Below are 20067 nucleotides of genomic sequence, written 5' to 3' on the forward strand. Positions count from 1 at the left end.
AGCGGTTCGTGTTGCGCCTGTAGCCTGGCCGCGATGTTTCTCGGGTTGAGAGTAAATTCAGGGGTTTCACAGCGTAAGTGAGCAGCGCGACACCAGAGCCAAGTGAGCGTCGCAGAGGTGCTTTTGGTTTGGATGGACGTTATGAGCAAGGCCGACGCTATGCCAACGCTTTGCGACGCTTGTCCTAAGGTCGCCACCCTGCGGTGCATTAAGGCGTTGACAAAATTGCACTGCCAACTGAAACTGGCACGCTTTCCATAGAAGCTGCGAGGGGGTTCAAGAGTTGCAGGGGCTTATCGCATAGGCCACAGTAACGACGAATTACTTTGTTGCTCCAAGAGGGTGACACCATCCCGCTGACAAAGAACGCCGTGTGATGAACGTGGATGATGTAAGATGTGCGTTTGTAAACCAGTTTGTGACCGTGACATAATCATTCTTTCGTCGGCACTCACGCGCGTCGGACGCAGGAATCATGTGCTCCGTAGGAGTGGCGTTTGCGGCACATACTAGCCGCGGTAACAGGATGACCGAAGACCAAGACGCAGGATATGAGATCATTTTGCCACCACTGCCCAAGGGACGCGTCGCGCAAAACACCGTGTTTTTACACGGTGATGTGCGCGGCAGACCGTATCGAGTCGAAGATTTCCGAGACGCGCTCGGACCTACAGGACTGCTGCCGGAGGTGTTGGCACTAGGGGCCTACCAGATTAATCATGTCTGGGCAGTCACCATGAACAACGCGGACGCTACGAAACGCTTGCTGGATGTGAAGGAGCTAAAAGTCAAGGGCCGACGCTGCATCATCGTAGACCCCCAGGATCAGCAGGTGCGGCTGCGTCTTCATTGGCTGCTGTACGGCGTCAACGATGAAGACGTGCGAACGGCGTTGGCGGCTTTTGGGAAGGTCGTACAAGTCACCAGGGAGAATTGGCGTGTGCAAGGAGTCAGCGACAAGGGGTCAACCACACGGACTGTGCTACTTAAGCTCAAGAGTGGCGTGAAGGTTGAAGATCTCCCCCATCAAATCAGGGTGGCTGGTGAACTGGCACTTGTGGTTGCACCTGGTCGGCCAATGCAGTGTCTGCGCTGCCAAGGTACTGGCCATGTAAGAAGAGAGTGTAAGGTACCCCGATGCTCGCGTTGTCGGCGGTTCGGCCACAGCGAAGATGCGTGCATGCGCACGTACGCATCGGCTATCGGATCAGCCGAAGGTGACGACACAGCAGAGTTGGTGATGGACGTGACCGAGGCTGAAGACGCGGCGAAAGGTGCAGGCGACGCGGTGAACCCTGAAGCTTCAACAGGTAAAGTTACACCGACTGGTGGTGATGAACCAACAGCCAAAGCAGACATAGCATCTGGGGAGGTGGTTACTCAAGAGCCAGCCTGCCAAACCGAAGAAGGCTTCACAAGCACCTCATCGAAGGAGCATGAGCCGGTGGAATTAACCGAACTTCCAGTGTCGGGCGAGAGCATCAGTGGTGGGGCGCCAAGCAAAAGACCCCGCGAGCAGTCTGCAGGACGGCGTGAGGCGTCCAGCGAAAAGCAAGAAGAGGGGCCACCTGCGAAGGCAACTTCGTTCAGACGCAGCAGCACGAGGCTGCGTCCCAACTCGATATCGGACAAACACTGGCCACCTTTGTCCTCCAGTGGCACGGGTCCACCTGGAGACTCCGAAGATGTCTAGCTCTATGCTAGACGCCGAAGGTAAGCACCATGCCCCGGGCTAACTTCTTCACTGTGTAGACATGGCTGTTGCACCGAAACTTAGAGTGGCAACGTTAAATGTTCGTGGTCTCGCCGCCAAGCGGAAACAGAGCCAAGTCTACAGGCTACTTGTGGATCATGATCTGGATGTACTAGCTGTTCAGGAAACAAAAGTAGACGGTGGGGAGGAAACCCGGGGCATGGTGCTGAGGTTTACGGCGCGTTACCACGCTATTGTAAGTCAAGCAATAGGCACGTCTGCAGGCTGCGTTTTGTTCATTAAGAAGTTACCGGGTCTGGTAGTGCAAGATACCTTCGCTTGCCCATCTGGTAGATTGGTTTTCTGTGATTTTGTATTCAATGAATGTCAGTGGCGTATAGAGTGTATTTATGCACCAACCATTTGTGAGGAGCGATCACTCTTTTTTTCAAACCTAAAGCAGCACTTCACTTTGGAAAGGAAGTCTGTATTACTTGGCGATTTTAACTGCGTCCTCAATGAGCGAGATCGAGCAAATGGACGCGCCAATTACGATAAAAGTAGTAGGACGCTAGCGGACGTAGTTACTCAATTCGAGTTAGAAGACGTGGGCAACTGTATGGAGGGAACGCGGGAGGTGCGTTTCACACATTTTCAGGGGAATAGCCATGCGCGCCTTGATCGCATTTACGTGTCGCTTGAATTAATAGCCCACTGCAAGACATATGCTGTTTACCCAATACACTTTAGCGATCATTGTTTAGTTAAATGTGATATGGGAGAGAAAACACAAGGTGGAACTTTCTCATGGGAGCTGTGGAAAATGAATTCCACATTGATCACTGACGAATATTTCTTAGATCAGGTTATGAACTGCATCAATGATATAAAAATAGATGATGGAGCTAAACTTGCAGAACAATGGGAAGAGTTCAAGCAGCGAATAAAAATAAAAGCTATTGATCGTTCTTGCGCATTGAGTTATGAAAGGAAAAAGAAAGAAAAAGAACTCCGAAAGACTTTGGAAAGACTAATAGACTTGGAGTGCAAACAACCGGGAGAATATAAAATTGACATACGTAATATTAAGCAGAAACTTGCACTGCATGACGAGGAACGCTACCGCGGTGCACTCGTCCGTGCTAGGGCTGAGGCTTTAGCGGCTGGAGAGACGCCAACCAAAAGAGCGTTAGGGGTGGAGAAAACGAACGCTCGACGGAATCATATCGAAAAAATAGAGAAGGATGGTCACGAAGTAACTGATACGGACAGCATTTTATCCGTATTTTCAAGTCATTTTGAAAACCTTTTTGCGTGTAGACAGGCAAACCTAGAAAGATTTAAAGACAAATATTTAGGACGCCTGCCGCAAGTGAGTGAGGAAGTTAAAAACGCTTTGGAATTATCTATATCTGCATCTGAAGTTGAACGGGCGATTGATAAGTTAAATCCTGGGAAATCTCCAGGACCAGATGGTCTTTGTGCCAAGTGGTACAAATGTTTTAAAAGCGAATTGTCTTCAATACTCGCGGGCGTTTTTAATGAGGCATATGAGGAAAAGAAATTGTCACCATCCTTTGGTGAATCGCGTACCGTTCTGATTCCGAAAACAGATGAGGTTGAAAAGCTCAGGCACGTCACGGCGTACAGGCCAATCGCACTGACAAACGTAGACTACAAAATATTAATGAAAATTTTGGCGGCCAGACTTCAGTCAGTAATAAAAGATATCGTCGGTCCACACCAAACGTGTGGAATAAAAGGTCGGTCCATAGTTACAAACGTTCATAAAATGCGATCCGTGCTCGAATATGTTGACACCTGTCATGCTCGTGTGGCCATACTCCAGCTGGATCTGGAGAAAGCTTTTGATTGCGTTTCCCACGCTCTTTTGTTTGCAGTATTGAAGCACATTAATGTTGGTAAGATAATTATTGACGGAGTAGCCATGGCATATCGGAACGGTAGTACGAGACTAATTATCAACAAGACATTGGGCCCCCCCATAAGAATCGAGCGCTCAGTGCGTCAAGGTTGCCCTGTTAGTCCTCTTTTGTTTTGCATCTATATTGAAACTTTATGTCAGTCGATATTGCAGAATGACATCATTAATGGATTTGGAGTACTATCATCAGAGGTCAAATTACTCACATACGCTGATGATGTTGCGATTTGTAGCACTTCCTATGACGGTATTGAAGAATCAATCAGAGTTTCTAAATCTTTCGCCGAAGTTACAGGAAGCCATATAAACTGGGGTAAATGCCTCGGCTTCTGGCATGGATATTGGCCTTCAACACCAGAATTTTTTGCAGCCATTAAATGGACAAGAACGCCAGTTAAATATCTCGGAGTACCGCTCGAGTCATACAAAAGTACTGATGAATATTGGACACAGCAAACGAAAGAAATTAAAGAGAAAGCGAATAGGTGGAATGCAACCTATCTGTCCATGTTTGCTAGGGCTACTGCATGCAACTGGTTTTTTGTGTCTAAGCTGTGGTATGTGATGCAAGTGCTGTACTGTTCCCGGGTCAATGTGCAAAAATTACATCGGGTGTTTGCAGTATTTGTGTGGTGCTCTAACTGGGAAAGGTGCAGTCGCACGAATTTGCTCAGACGGGTGAAGTGTGGAGGCCTTGGGCTAGGACATCTGTTTATAAAGCAGTTAGTAAATAGGTTTTTCTTTTTTCGCGAGGCAAGAGATCCTTTCCTATTAACAGTGTGTCAAACAAAACTAAGTACACTGTTGCCCGAGTTTGTTGTGAGCACTCATGCTACCACGGGGGCTGTGCAAGGATACATGAAGGAAGTTGTGGCCAGCGTGCGGTTTTTGTGTGTTCGGTTTTCAACTACCTGTGGTCTGTTGGAAAGAAAAAACTGTACAAAGATTTATGTGACACGATGCTCCCCATCCCACTGTACAGAGCGCTATATACAGCACGTAAGGGTCAGAATGTACTTAAACGAGTTAAAAAAATGCGAGCAGCTCCAAGTGCGAAAACGTTCTTTTTCAAATTACACACGGGAACACTTCCTGTAAGAACCTTCCTAGAGGAGCGGGGGTTTTATATGCCTTGGGGATCTCACTGTCTAATCTGTAAGAAACCGGAAACTATTGACCATGTTTTTCTGCACTGTTGGGAAGGAGTTTATTTTTGGGACGTATTACAAAGGACAATCAAAAAAGAGTTCCCGTTAGACCCTCATGGGATCAGGTATTTGGCAATAGAGAATGAGGATGGATTACCTTTCGATTTTATCATGATGACTGCCTTGCACAGTATATGGCGCTCTAGAATGGCTGGATTTCATTGTGACCCAGACAGAAGACCAGCAAGAGAGTATTTCAAAGAAAGCATCTCAAGATTACTCGAGGTAGTAAGAACAGACGAATGTGTACCTTCATGGGTAGAAAGGGTAGAAGCCCTACTGACCATGAAGGAATTCTAGGACGTGATGTGTTATAGTAATGCTTGACGGGCTTAGTTATTTTTAAGTTTATTGTATTGTTCGTTGTGAATTGTAATATATTTATCTTAGCAACCCGTTTGTGATGTTGAACCGGAAATAAAGAAAAAAAAAGTGACCGTGACATAATTGATAGCATGCTCGGCCTCTGCTGCTACGGTCCCAGAGGTCGTAGGTTCGATGCCCACTGGTGGAAATTTCTTCTTTGAAATCTGATTGTGTATATTTTTTTAGACATGACGGAAATCTTGGTGGGCCCCGGTATAAAACACTTTCATGTTTAAATACTGCATTGTGGTAGTTCATCACAGTGACATGTTACCAGCACCCCAAAAAATAATATATTATTTATTACAGCAAACAGCTATTTAATACTTGCAAAATATTGCTCTCATTTATTTACAGATCAATACATAGCTGAGTATGCAAACTTGACTAGAATTTTACTATCTGAGTCCGTAGTCCACGCTACCTCATCTGTCCCGCCGTGGTGGTCTAGGGGCTAAGCTACAGTGCTGCTGACCCGCAGGTTGCGGGATTGAATCCTGGCTGTGGCAGCTGGATTTTCGATGGAGGCGAAAATGCTGTAGGCCCATGTGCTCAGATTTGGGTGCGCGTTAAAGAACCCAAGGTGGTCGATATTTCCAGAGAACTCTACTACAACGTCTCTCAAAATTATGTCGTGGTTTTGTACATTAAACTCCGCATATCAATCAATCGCTACCTCAGCAGACTCTAACTGTCAAGAGGTGCAGTGATAGCGAGGAGCAAATAATGAAGATAATTGCTACTTTTACCACGCTAACTAGGAGCTCAGCGAGATATGCTTTTTTTTGTGCTGCAAGGGGGTTCAAGCTTATACGTCAGGCGCGATCTTGCGTGCCTTTGCAGGTATGCAAAATTCAAACTTTTTCGGAGGCTGTTCCCCTTTCCTTCTTTCCTGGATAAGACAGCAGCAACAATCTTGATAAAGAACAAGAAATAAAAGCAAACATGCAGACCTATGCTGTTCGAAACATGTAGCGCCTTTTAAGACTTTGATACACGTTCTGCAGGTCTTCAGTCATTTTTATTCCTGTAAAATTTTGAGATAGTGCACGAAGATGCGCAATGCGGGCGTCCTTGTTGTGGTGGAGGAGTAATGCTGCGAGAGAACTGCGCGTCTTGCTTGCTTGCTTGCTTGTACCTTTCTTTTGTGGCTCTCACCCACTAAGGGGGATTGGCCAAGAAGCCGGTGGTTAATGCAAGTCAATACCTATAGATTTTCTAGACTAGGGGAATATAATTACTGTGTTTTGACTGTGAAATTAATTTGGCGCAATGTAAAAAAAACGAAAAAAAAGGGGGAAGAGAAATAATAGAATTTGTTGAATATCTGAGGTGGAATTTTTATATGAAATTCTCCCGAAAATTGAATCATTGCAGTGTATCAGCTAAATAATAAGTGGTAGTGTGGCTAGCGAAATTCGAGAGCTGATCACTGACTCAGCAAGGTAATCTTCTTGTGTTATATATGAATTCGCAGAGAGCCCCGCAGATGTTCCTGTCGCTGTGTCCCAATGAAGTGGCCCCAAAAGACAAAATATTGGGAGTATTAAGTGATATTCCTAATTTTCTGAATAAAATTTCGAAGCAGTTTTTTCTTTAATTTTTGAAACGGTGACATGTGATAAGAAAATGGTCGATATGTTCAGGTTCGTTACAGCTTGAGCACAGAGGGGATGGCACCAGACCAGACCTGTTTAAGTAGAAAGTAAGAGGTGGTACACGGCAACGTAATTTTGTTATCAAGACTTCCAATTTACGCGTGGGACACCATTTATTATTCCATGTGAAGTGCAGGTGCGAGAAGTCTGGATTCGGTATCATGATTTTTGATGAGTCTTCAAGAAGGGAAAGTTTTCTAAACCTCGCTGCTGTTACATAAGCTGTAGGAGGCATGATTGGCCCAATCGGAAGATCAAGAGATGTTCGCGCAAGTGTGTCAGCCATCTCGTTTATAAATATACTACAATGGCCTGGCACCCATATCATTCGCACTAGACGAATGTTTGCTGGGACTAATGATTTAAAAGCTTCTAGTACTGCTGATGTCGACGACGATGAGCAGTCAAGGCTACCTTGAACTCGTCCTTCTTCTTCATGCTGATTGCCTCGCGCAGCTCTTGGATCTTGCGCAACTTCTCCTGCTGGGCGCGGATATACGACATCTCGGCCTTCACGTCCTGCAGGTACACGATCGCCTCCTCGCGCGTCATCTGCGATACAGTATCAATCAATCAATGAGTCAATCAATCGATCAATCAGTATTAGCTTACATGAAGCATATCTGAGTTCGTTGGTAATGTTCTGTAGAAGGACCCTTTTGTGAGCTATTTTGTGCTTGCTAATAATCATGGTATAGCACAAAAGCACAAAATCAACACGCAGGAAGACATACCACAAGAACCAAAGAAGGGAGATACCGCGAGAGATCGACACGGGTCTAAGAGATGATATTTTAGATTTGATTCGTTATTTTATATTTTGTGCACATAACTACCCAATAGCCCGAAAGTGAACTTCGTTTTTTATAAACAGCATAATTTACTGCATTATAAACTGCATATATAAACTGCATATAACGCAAAACATGATCAAGCCAAGCTCAAAAAATTATGTTTTCTCAGCTCAGCTTGCTTTTCTCGCGTTAGGAAAGTTGAACTTAAGTGACCCTAGTTAAGTTAATGTAAATGTAACCGAATCTAATCTAGCCTAGTTAAGAGCGGTATCACGTGATAAAATCAGTTAAGCCCAGTCAAGGTTGCTGTTTTTATGGTAATATTCCTCTATTGCATGGTGTCCCATATTTCGCACATACAGTTTAGCATTTTTTTTCTTGCAGATGTGGGCTATCCACTTGAGAATGTGATACCGTAAGAGTAATTCTCATAGTAATGTGCTTTTATGGTGGGCAAGTGATTCCATATCTCTTGTACGATAAGCAAAACAGAGGCAAATGCATTTTGGGGTTCGACGTGCAACTAGGAGAGGGCAAACACGGGTAAATGTTTTCTTTTTTCTATAAACCTTTTCACCTCACAAACATATAAAAATGATTTTGGCATGCTTTATGGTCTCATATATTCAAGCCCATCATTAGTACTCTGAATTTTCTCCGCAAGTACACCAGAGAACTCGATATCGCTGTGTGCCAAATTTGGCACAGTATGAACGTCAAAAACAAAATTTTTACAGTAAAATGCAAAACAGACATAGTTAATGTGTAGTCTTCGAGATTAGATTATTAAACTTCTTCCAAAACTGCAGATGAGCACCGCAAACTAGCATTCACAATGTTGCAGTTAGTAGGAAATTGCGCGGGAAGGAATATGGGTGTTATGTGGTGAAGGTGTAGCATGGCGGAGCAACAAATGCGTTCACGTCTTCGCAGGTCACTCTTTCGAAAATACAGTTTTGTCACTCGGTACGGTGAGGGCTACTCGTCTACCAAAGTGACGCCAAAAAAAAGCGAAAAGGAACTAAAATGTAAAGGACGTGGTGCTTCGAAAGAACTCGCAACCGCGGTAGGTGATATGTAGTTACCGTGTGTGCATTGGTACGATAACAGCATCGTATCATTCCTGTCGACCTTTGTTGGGAGGCATCCAGTCCAAAAGACTAAGTACTGTTTTACCTTAGCCAAAAAGTTTTGCTAGAATGATTGCCCCAGTGTAGTAAATGTCTACAAAGGACATTTGGGCGGAGCCATTCTGCTGGACTGACTGCCTGGACTTAACCGCATGCATAGCAGGTCGAAGAAGTGGCACTTTCAAATTTTTACGCATATGTTAGACTTATTGGTAATAGCAGCATAGCTACTGTACGGGAAGGTGCAGGAGTAGCTTAGGAAGAAAGGAGTTCTTCCACTGCCTCAACTGAAAACTGAAATTGCAGAATGCCTTACCTCTCACTACAAGTGCCTACCCAAAAGCGACCAAGAAGGCCTTCTAGAGAAAACATGAAATTCCTGGTTCAAGCCAAAAAGCAGAGTGCCGGCTGCAACGAAGCCCCCCTCCCTCCCCTCCCAAAGGTGCCCGATCTGACCAAGTCGGCCACTGGCGAGAATTTGATGAGAAGAGACAAAAATGTAAGTGGCCATCTTGAACGAAGAGGTCGGCAGTAAGATGCAGGAGGGGCAACAATTATATGTGCCTGAATGCAGCATACAACTACTTCGATTCCCCTTAACGCACTAAAGAGATCACCTTACACGATACTATGTTTTTCGCCCATGGCAGCAATTCTGCTCCGCCATCTTCATGGTGTGCTGTATTTGGCACAAAGCTGCATCTTTATTATTACCGCAATTAAAACTCTGAAAATTTTTGGTCATGTTTACGTTTGTTCAGTCAATAACAAAAGCTAAAAAATAATTTTAAAATGACTTTTTCATAATTCATGCAATATAGCGTAGAAAAAGTTTGATGTGCCCAGATGGGTCAAGAAGAGTACACGTAAAACCGAATCCAATTATGCATAGTTGATTATGCTGGGATTTCATTTAGCTGAGCAAAATTGGCCTAAATAGGGAAAACCTTATCGCGGCCAATTATTTCAAGTCTACTTCCCATGATTCTAGAGGCGCCAAGCCCTGGAAGATACTAATTACTCCATAGTGACACTATGTCAATGAAGCTAACTTATGTATAATTTGTGTCAGTTAAAACGCATAGTAGTTATGGTTGATTAATAAGTCTGATATTCAATCGCACACTAAACATACTGCAGTTTCGTGTGGCATAATTTGCATGATCATGCATGAATAAGCTAATGAGGCAGCACCAAGGTAAACTTAGAAAATTTCTACTAAGTGTGGTTGATAATGGCACTAACAAACTAGTCCATTATTAATTAGGGGCAATTATGCAAGTTCTAACAAAACACAATTAAAATAATTGAACATAGATTTTTGTGAGCTCATTTATTCTAAGCTGCAGGAGTTACTAACTACAAACCACCTAGTCTAGTCTTAATAGAGAAAATTAAATATAACTAGCCTTGAACCTGATTTAATTATTGTCTTCGTAATTATTGCGCTTGTTGCATCAAAACAAGGCTCATTTCAGTTGAACTTGGCCTAACGCATCAAAGGCAAGCTGCGCTGAGAAAACTTAATTTTGTGTGCTTAGCTTTATCGTGTTTCGGGAGGCTGGCTACGCTTAGTAATGCTAATAGACCGCTATAAATCACGACGCGAGTCCGTCACTGCAACCGGCGCCGTTGCAGCCACTACGTAATAAAAAAAAAAGAAAAAAAATGGATTGAGCAAGGACAGTGACAACAAGTAGTCGTTTTGACTACGAGCGCGTCGGAGAGAGAGACATGAAAGGCCAACTAATATGACGGGACGCGCATGCGCACCGCAACAGGCGTCTCGTCGCCAGATGGCGCATCGATGCCTTCGGCCACGCGATTCCGTGGTCTGCACACTTATGCTCCCGAATGTACATTAGGGGGAACTCTAGCATGTCTATGGGAGCTTTGACGCACGGAGCTTCAGTGAGCATGTATATGTCTAACCTCCATTGTTTAGGCTCCATTTAGCTACGTGGGGCCTTGATTTATTGTGCAGCAAGACGAAGTTCAGCAAATATTTAACAGTAACGATTCACAACTTTGAACATTCCAGGCTCACCAATTCGTATCGAAGTTCACAATGGTCCGTTCTTTCATTCGAAACAAAACCAAAACACAAAAATAAACAAATATACAACGGCCTTCGAAGCCCGCAACCATGAAGAATAGGCAAGTTTGTCTGCTACCCATCATTCTCATGTCTGAACGACCGCCGCGCCAGAGTTACCCGTGGTTAATTTCGGAAAACTGCATGCAGAGAGGGGTCACGTTTCTCACGAGTGTCTCCAGGGCAGTTTTCAAAATGAAACAAACTGTAAAAGCATTGTGTAATAAAAAAACACTCTCAACCTCCTTCGAGATCTGCGTACAGCCAGCTATATATAGCATATATTGCCACGTTTCTTCCTCAAGTTTTGTTATCGCTCCGTTACACTGCACGTAATACTCGGCGCAAACCACGCCTGCAGTATTCCAGAAGCTTCAGGACTGTAGTAAGTCATTTCGTTAAGATTACGCCAACTTCGCTAACATTACAGATAATTCTGGAACCCACGTAGCCATTAGCGATTACGCTAGAATATTGCATGCCAAGTGGCTAGATACCGACGCGCTTCACCGCTTATCGGTTGATTGACGGCCGACGCTTTGTTCGCCGCTATCGGTGCTAGTGTGTCGCTGTAATCATACTATTCATTTGTCGGCCACAAGTTCGTCTCAAATAAAGTTCCATCTTCAATCTAAAGTCTTCTTTTTTCGTCAAGACCCCGTGATATTATAAATAACTCACCGCTATTAAGCATGAATGGCCCGTGGTAGTGTTTATAAGGCGGTGTAGGGAGGGGTCATTGGTTCCGGTGCAGTACTTCGGAGTTACTTTCTTTTTATTTGTTTTTGCTCGTGATTTTCTCTTATACGTACAGACGAATACATACACGGGACATGACAGTGACAGCGAAAATCTGCCGAGAGTGTCTATATAACTGCTTTCGCAATAAACACACTCTGTCTCTTCTAATGATGCTATCTTTTCTACATAAGCTGGGCTTTCATCCAAACTTGCTTAATTACACCTAGAAATGCTCTTAAGCTCTAAGAGAAACGTTGGGTTAATTTTCTTGCAATAGTAACTTACTAGTGTCCTTGAATGTACGTTTGTGGAGCAGGAATTTTGCACTTCTATTGCTTTCCTTGTTTAGTACATTTTCTTGATCAAAACCTTTCGCGAAGGTTATGCTCTGTCAGCTGTCTCACTGCACAATATTGAGCTTGTGAAAGCATTCACTGCTGGTGAGTTCCATAGTTACAACATACCAACTCAAAAAAGTAAAAACCTCAACGCAAAACTGGACAGGCTGATCCGGCAGTACGTCTAACGTGATAGTCCAGTTTAGGGCCTGCGCTCTGTGAACAATGCTTTACAGAAAGACAACGAATCCTCTCACTGGAGGTAAATATTTCGCAATGAGGCAAATTATGCCAGGTTTGTTTTGTGCGTGCTTCTGGCTCTTACCATCCCTTGTCTGAGTAGCTCTTCCACTGCCATGGCGACTCCTTCTTCGTCACCTGTCCTCAAGATGTATTCCGCCAGGTCTGTGGGCGTGTACTGCACGAACATTTACACGTAAAAGATTGTGTTGGCATTATTCAAAAGCCCTAAAATCAGAGAGACACACATTTCCATTGATCATATTTATACCTTAAACTAAAGTTGGCATACACAACTATCTAGGTCACATTTACGCTATAACTGCTCAATACAACACAATGGTTTGTTCTACCATCCCATCGAGAATGTAAGGCCTTACTCGACGAGAATGTAGTGAAAAATTACGTATACCACAGCTGCTTAGGAGCTGGCGTACCACTCCATGGTTGCTCTCCTGCTGCTTACTTTCAACCTTGTCCGGTAGCCACATCGATAATATTTCTTCATAGTGAACACAGCAACTAAAACAGCGAACCCAGTAGCGCCTTCGTTGAGTGAAACACCGCCGGCTCATCCAGCGCGCGGTGGGGGCTGCGGTATCGCAAGGGGTCCCGGTACGCGATACGTGCAATCAGGTAAAAAATGGCGGTGTGTCCCTCCCGGCGCACTCACGTCGTTACGGTCGGGTTCCTGTGCGTTCCAGGCGTAAGGAACATAGTTCTTTTTTTCGGCGGCGCCCGGCAGAAGCTGCCGCTGCGCGTTGTTGTTGGCGTTGCCGGAGTCCTCGACCTTGGTTTCGTGGATACCCAGTGCAGGCACGTCGAGTTGCGTGCGTGAAACGCTGTGCAGCTGCTCGCCAGGGCCGCGCTGTTCCAACTGAGAGCTCTCCTTTACGGTAGCGAGTGTCTCTCCTGTTCGGGCGTCCTTCACTGCAATCATGATTATAAAGAAAGACAGGAATTGTGTGACTATTGACTTGTATGGCTGATGCTACGTTACATCGAAAACGTCTTAGACAGTTGAGTAAATCGATTGGTTTAATGTTTCTGCTATAACAGCTGACAGTAACAAGTAACCAATGCTAACCAAGATTCAACAGTACTTAGCCAACACTAACAATAATTTAACATTATATGACACTATCCAATTTATTAGCCAACTTTAGGTGACATTAGCCACTACAAATTAGTGGTACATGTTGATTGATTGATATGTGGAGTTTAACGTCCCAAAACCACCATATGATTATAAGAGACGCCGTAGGGGGGGGGGGGGGGCTTCGGAAATTTGTACCACCTGGGTTTTTTAATGCGCACCAAAATCTGAGCACACGGGGCCTACAACATTACTGTTTCCATCGGAAATGCAGCCGCCACAGCCGGGATTCGATCCCGCGACCTACGGGTCAGCAGCCGAGTACCTTAGCCACTAGACCACCGCGGAGGGGGGAGTGGTGGTACATGTGGTTAATCGATCAATTAGATAATGAATATTTTTTGCATTTCATTAAAGAATATCGAGTAAACAAACCTAGGATGTCCATGTCTTGAGAAATCCTTTGTAAAGAATATGCAGCTTTGGCCGTCTAGCGACCGCTCCGCGGGGTACATTTTCAAATCGTCGTTTTTCTAAAGATACGATTGGGATTGGTTTTCACGAGTTCTAATTCTTAACGATCTACAAAAGGTTTGCACCGTAGGATATGCGCTTAAAGCACTTCGTCACGTGATAACACCTTGCGTACATAGTGCTGTCGCCACTACGTGGACGTATGCGTAGTACGCAGATGTATGCGTTACACAGAAGCAGGATAACCACTGGTAATTGAGGGTAACTGACTAGATTCGCTGAGAAGGCTAACGCCCGAGGAACACACAGAAAATCAGGTAGGCAGATTAGATTAAGAAGCTTGCGCATTAACGGGGCCGCAGCAAGCGAGGGACAGGATTCATCGGCGGAACATGGGTGCGAGAGGCCTGTGCCCTGCAGTGGACGTAGTTAGGCTCACGATGATGGTGATGATCATTATGGTAAAGAATATGATGCGTAGAACGGGGTTTCTATTTCGAACATCGTCAAATTTCGCCGTTGGGCAAGCTTGATAGTCCCGGAATGCTGCTACTGCCTGACAAATCGGCTTAAAATGCTCTCATTGCGAAATCTCACATAACGAGGAAATTTAGGTGCTCAGGATTGTCGTCATCGTCATCGTCATTATCATCATTCACACCATCATCATCAGCAGCAGCATCAGCATCAGCATCATAATCATCATCATCATCATCATCATCATCATCATCATCAGCAGCAGCAGCTGCCTGACTACGCCTCCTCAGGGCAAATATCTTAATAACCAGTTGTTATCCTGCCTACGCGCTAAGTGCCCAAGATAGCACTCCAGAAACGCACACAGATATTGTTCTCGGCAGGCATCTTGGCAAGTGTGGAATGGAATGCGGTTATCATTGGCTTTCTTTAGAGTGGCTATTTTCCATATGCACCTGCAAGCTGATCGGGTTAGGGCCACTGCTTTGTTAAGTGCTGCTTTTACAAGTAGCAACTCACCTGAATTGTTAAAAACACACACACGCAAACAAAACTCCTGGTCGGGACAGATCAAATTTGCCCACAGGATTCCAGGGCTGTAATCTGAGAGATCGATTTTCGGTAACAGCTTCGCAATGACTGACGTAATTAGTTTACACTTTTTCTTCAGCCAGCCTATCTGCGTGCAATAAAATATATGTTATGGCAACGTATCAAAATGTGATCGTCTAAAAATGGAACCCCTGCCTAGCTTGGAAAAGCCCTTAGATGTGGATATAGGATACCTATGACCGAAGCATTTATTGGTGTGTTTGGTTACTGAAAATACAAGTGTAATGACAAGCACATATCATGTTGCAATACTGCTGCACAATAACGCCCGAATATTTGTTATGCAAACGTCGCTCCAACACGATGGTTGTGTAATTATTGGGATGACAATCAGTATCACTTTATTACGTGATGCAAATCATATCGAGTACTTCAAGATTACATGGGCTTTCAGCTTGCTTCGTTGTGGAAGTAAAACATGAATTGTGTGGAACACAAAGTAATGAAATACAATCGTTTGTAATAGAACAAAGTATACTAACCAAGATCACAAATAAGGCACGGTGGCCAGGAATTTGTCATACGAACAAACGCCACAGGGAGCCGTAGCTTTAACTTTAGCCTTCAACGTTCCCTCGTTATCACCTTGTGCGGCAAATCCTATTGGCGATCCATATTTAAAAACAGCTTGCAGCCTGTTGCGTAGTCTGTAGTTTTTGTTAGATATAACACGATATCTTCTAGTGCCGTTCAAACCTTCTCAGAACCATCTGAATGCCCGTATTTATGAAAGTCTGCACACTTGGAATCAGTAATATGCTCTTGCAAGTTGCATATTACTGGCAGCCCTAAGCGCCGGAACAGTAACATATCCCAGACTAACATGTATTTAGGGAGCAGGAGAAAACTCCGATTTTTTTTAAAACTGATTGTGTATTTCAATCGGGGCTCTATTTATTTCTACCACAAGAAAAGCGTTTAAAAAGCGATGATACCCACTGTAAAGATTTAAACCCCTACTTAATTGAGAGGCGGCGTAGTACTTAGCGTGCAGTACGTAAAATTGTGGTCAACGACTGTTAATACAGAGCTACATGATGTAATGCTGAAGTAACATACCAATGAAGGAATTTATCGATAATGAGTTGGTAATGCAATGCAGTACTCTGTTGAAGATCGATGACAGCACCGTACTGCCGTTAAAAGTGAAACACTCACTCGGGAGGAGCATTCACGGTGTACAAGTCAGCTAGTGAGAAACGTACGTCCAAGACTGCTCACTTTGACGGTGCCCATGCCGATTGCGTAGCCTTCATGACGGTAGGGTAGCTTGCCCCTACACAGGCACGCCAGTTTGTTTCACGCAAAAAAATCACTTTTTAAACCCTACCGAGAGCAGCTCTCACTGCACTTTGTGATTCTCATCAGTAGGGAACCGAATTTTATACTTCAATCACTATTTACGCTTTTAAATGACGCACGTAAAGTTCACTTCATATTCCGAGGTGATCCGTAGCACGACTACTGTGCCGAGATCACGACTGCGGTGACTACATTCCCAACATGGTTTTACTAACACGACTTTTCGCCATTCACTTGCACTGCACATATTTCACGTCGCTGTCATGATCCTAAAATTCAATGTTTTTACCCGCGTTAGCACGAGGAATTTTGAGGCCCCTTTACACCCACGCACCATATCATTGTTCACATCTCTATACTCGGGGACAACTTTCTGTGGCAATGAAGGAAAAGCTACGGGTGCAGAGCTACTTTTTCTGCACACCTCCACGACGTAGTCCGGTTCGGCTTGCGTTTCGAATGATCACCGTGTTCAGGCAATCCTACTGCACACAATATGACACGTCTGCGTACACAGCTGTTTGTGAGTGAAATTCGACACAATATCCGTCGGTGAGTCGCCGGAATAGCTGGAGGGCGACACGCGCGCTTACCTAAAGATGAAGATTCCATTCTGACTGTGAGGTGCACGTAAAACGTGCGAAGTTTTCAGTACGCGCAAAAACGTGAAACGGCTCTTCGGAAAGCAACAACAGATATGAATACCTGCTCGGTGCATGCAGTGTCTTTTTATAAAAAACTACTGGTAGGAAATAATGTTGTCCTACTATTTATTTTCATGCGGAAAACATGGGCTCACGTGTGGCACTATATTCTACAGCAGTGGCACACACCCACTTTGGCTCCGTAGCCTTCCCTTCAATGCCACAGAAAGTTGTTCCCGAGTATCTGAGTTCTCCCACTGTCACGACACTCAAATCCCAGTTCTGGACGCGAGACCTATGGGCAAGCCGAAGGCGACTGAGATTACGTTCAGAGGAAAACGTATACCCCGGGAGGTTACTTACTGGAACTGTCTGTACGCTGTGATCCCATATAGAGATTAAGTCGAGACCTGTTACTACTGCAGACGAGTTGGACATCTAGCGGACACTTGCTATCGTCCGAAAAGTAACCTATGTTGTCGTTGCGGGAAGAACCATCCTGCCCCACCAGATGGAAAGTAACTGACGTACACGCCCGACTACATCGTGTGCCATGGTGCGCACTGCAGATTTTGCTTGGCTCGCAAGGCACTGACAGGCTGGCAGCAGAGCATAGAAAGAGAGAGCCAAGCTGGCACCAATGAGTGGTCGTCGAGGGCCACGGAACGGTAAAAGATGGAGCCGGTCGAGTTCCATACCGCCATAGCCAGGGCGCGGGGGCGGCCAAGATGGTGGACGAGTATCCAGTCCCGACAGCCATGCACGCGACCCCAACAAAAAGGTGAGCTGGTCAAACGCGGGCTCCCAGAACGAAGCTGCTCGAGAGAGGGAGTTAGCAGCGCTCGTTCAGTGGCAGGGCGATTTGGTTAAAAGAATAAAAGACAGAATTGCAGAGATGGAACGCGCACTTAAAAGCGGCCAACGGCAAGGGACACGGGCACCAGCAGTGCAAAGCCTACAGACGCAAGAGACGTCTGCTCGCGTACAGGAGAGCGCGGCTATGGTAATGTGGAATCGGGGGACAGTGAAGAGACCACTGGTGGTCGAGGAGAGAGCTAACGCTAAAGAGCTAGCCGGGACGTCACGGGTAGACATGCAACAGCTGATTTTTAAAGTCACTAGTCTTAAGGCGGATGTAGCTACCCTTGCGGATAAAGTACACAAGCAGGGGGAAGGGCACGATAGGTTGGAAGCTCGAGTCGAAAAAATCAAAACCAGACTAGACACAATATAGGAGCGTCTAGGCACGCTTGCTGGTCAATTCAGGGCTTTCCAAACGCAGGTCGTGGGCATGTTTCAGCAGATTCATACTCTGTTGGAGCAAGACTGCTTTCCGTGGATGACTAAGCGCCAATAGTCAACCTGGTGCCTCATCATGGCCCCTCGCCAGCAAATTTAGGTTTGACAGTGGAAGTGCAGCGGCTTCTGTCGCAAGTGGGGTAACCTGCAGTTGCTCGTACAAAATCAAGCCGGACATAGTAGCCTTACAGAAGGCTAGTGGTTCCGTGAAATTACTCGGATTTAAGGTTTTTGCAGCGCCAGGGATTGATCCAAGGGGCGTATCGCGCGTCTTTGCAGCCGTGCTAGTCCATCGCAACATCACTGCCATTCAGCATACCGTAGATAGCTGTAGGGAAGACTACGTCCTGCTAGAGATTTTGCCTAAACGAAAGGATGAGAAGAGTCTGTTTTTTTTACTTGATGTGTATAGTTCTCCAAAGGATAAAGGCAGGGGCTTGCCACAACTCCTGATTCAAGCTCAACATTTAGCAGCTAGCGCTGAGCTTATAGCGGTGGGAGATTTCAATGCCCCTCACCCGAAGTGGGGCTATATCCAAGCCAGGCGAAAGGGTCATCGGCTTTGGCAAGTTGCCCGGGATCTGCGATGGACGCTGTTAAACAATCGGCAAGATCATACGAGGATGGGCAACAGCATAAGCAAGGATACCTCTCCGGACCTTACGTTTCTTAAAGGTATCATTAATGCGTAGTGGATTAACACGGGACAAGCACTAGGAAGTGAACACTATTTTCTTTCCATGACGTTTAGTGCTACAAAGCATAAAGACAAAGTGAAGGGGCACCGAATGTCGGATTGGGACAGGTCTAGAAAAACAAGGCAGACACTGTGAACGGGAAAATTGAAGACCTAGACACATTGGAAGAGGCGCTTAAGCAGGGTGTAAAGAGTACCACGGTAGAAGTGCCAGTCGAGCAGGAGGAGTTTACGGTGGACTCTCGACTATTGCACATGTGAGAAGGAAGCACACGCGAGTCTCTTGAGAAGGTGGAAGAAGCGAAAACATAATGGTGTCCATCGCAGAAGGACGGCCAAGATAGAACGTAAAATTGAAAATTATACAATTGAGTTGCAAGCCAAGCAGTGGGACCTAATTTGTATCGCATGAATAGACAGTTTCAATGCAAAAAAACCATGGCAGTTGCTGAGACAACTTTTGGATCTGATAACAACCAAATCGGCGCCATGGGGACAAATGACTCGAATAATACATCAGTATGAAAGCACAATTGGAAAATTTATACAGGATTGCCGGAATCTGTGCATAACTGATGGAGTGGAAGGTCGCTTGTTACAATACTCGGGGGTGGAAAACTCAGAAGTGGATGAAGAGTTTACTATTGCGGAGGTGGAGTTTGCCATGGGGCAGCTGCGTACTACGTCTGCCCCAGGCCCGAAAGGGGTTACTAATAAAATGGTGTGAAACCTAGATTTCAAATCGGTTGGGGTGACCACTGACTTGATAAACGAGTATTGGGTGGCCGGAGAGATCCCAGCACAATGAAAGCATGCTAGGATTATGTTTATTCCTAAGCCTGGCAAGAAACTCTGCTTGGAGAACCCACGCCCTATATCGCTGACATCATGCGTGGGCAAATTGACGAAGCACGTGGTTCTCAACAGGCTTCAGGGTTATGCAGAGGCAAGACGATCTTTTTCCCAACTATGCTTAGCTTTGGGGCCAATTTTGTGCACGCATGATGTCATGATACAGTTGAAACACGACGTAGTAGATCCCGTGCGTGCAACGAGCACCAAAGATATATTAGGGCTTGCCCTGAATAAAGGTTTGGCAATGTTTCGCATGCGGCAATAATAATTAACCTATCAGAAATTCGCCCGGGGGCCAGGACCTTCCTCTACATCAGAACATTTTTGGAGGGCAGAACCACAGAAATTTATATAGGATATATAAATTCGGATTCCTCCGTGTTGGGAGGCAAAGGGACGCCAC

General features: G+C 45.2%; 1 protein-coding gene across 1 annotated transcript in view; it reads right to left on the minus strand.

The window, feature by feature from the left end:
• The window catches only part of LOC142814125 (uncharacterized), a 49234-nt gene that overhangs the window by 20049 nt on the left and 9118 nt on the right, over nucleotides 1-20067 (minus strand). Inside the window, exons 4-6 of the mRNA XM_075892055.1 lie at nucleotides 12882-13138; nucleotides 12294-12386; nucleotides 7285-7422 (exon numbers count right to left, since the gene is read on the minus strand). Coding sequence (XP_075748170.1) covers nucleotides 7285-7422; nucleotides 12294-12386; nucleotides 12882-13138 — 488 coding nt within the window. The remainder of the gene's footprint in view (nucleotides 1-7284; nucleotides 7423-12293; nucleotides 12387-12881; nucleotides 13139-20067) is intronic.

The sequence above is a fragment of the Rhipicephalus microplus genome, chromosome 4, assembly GCF_043290135.1.
Source record: "Rhipicephalus microplus isolate Deutch F79 chromosome 4, USDA_Rmic, whole genome shotgun sequence".
NCBI classification, from domain to species: Eukaryota; Metazoa; Arthropoda; class Arachnida; order Ixodida; family Ixodidae; genus Rhipicephalus; species Rhipicephalus microplus.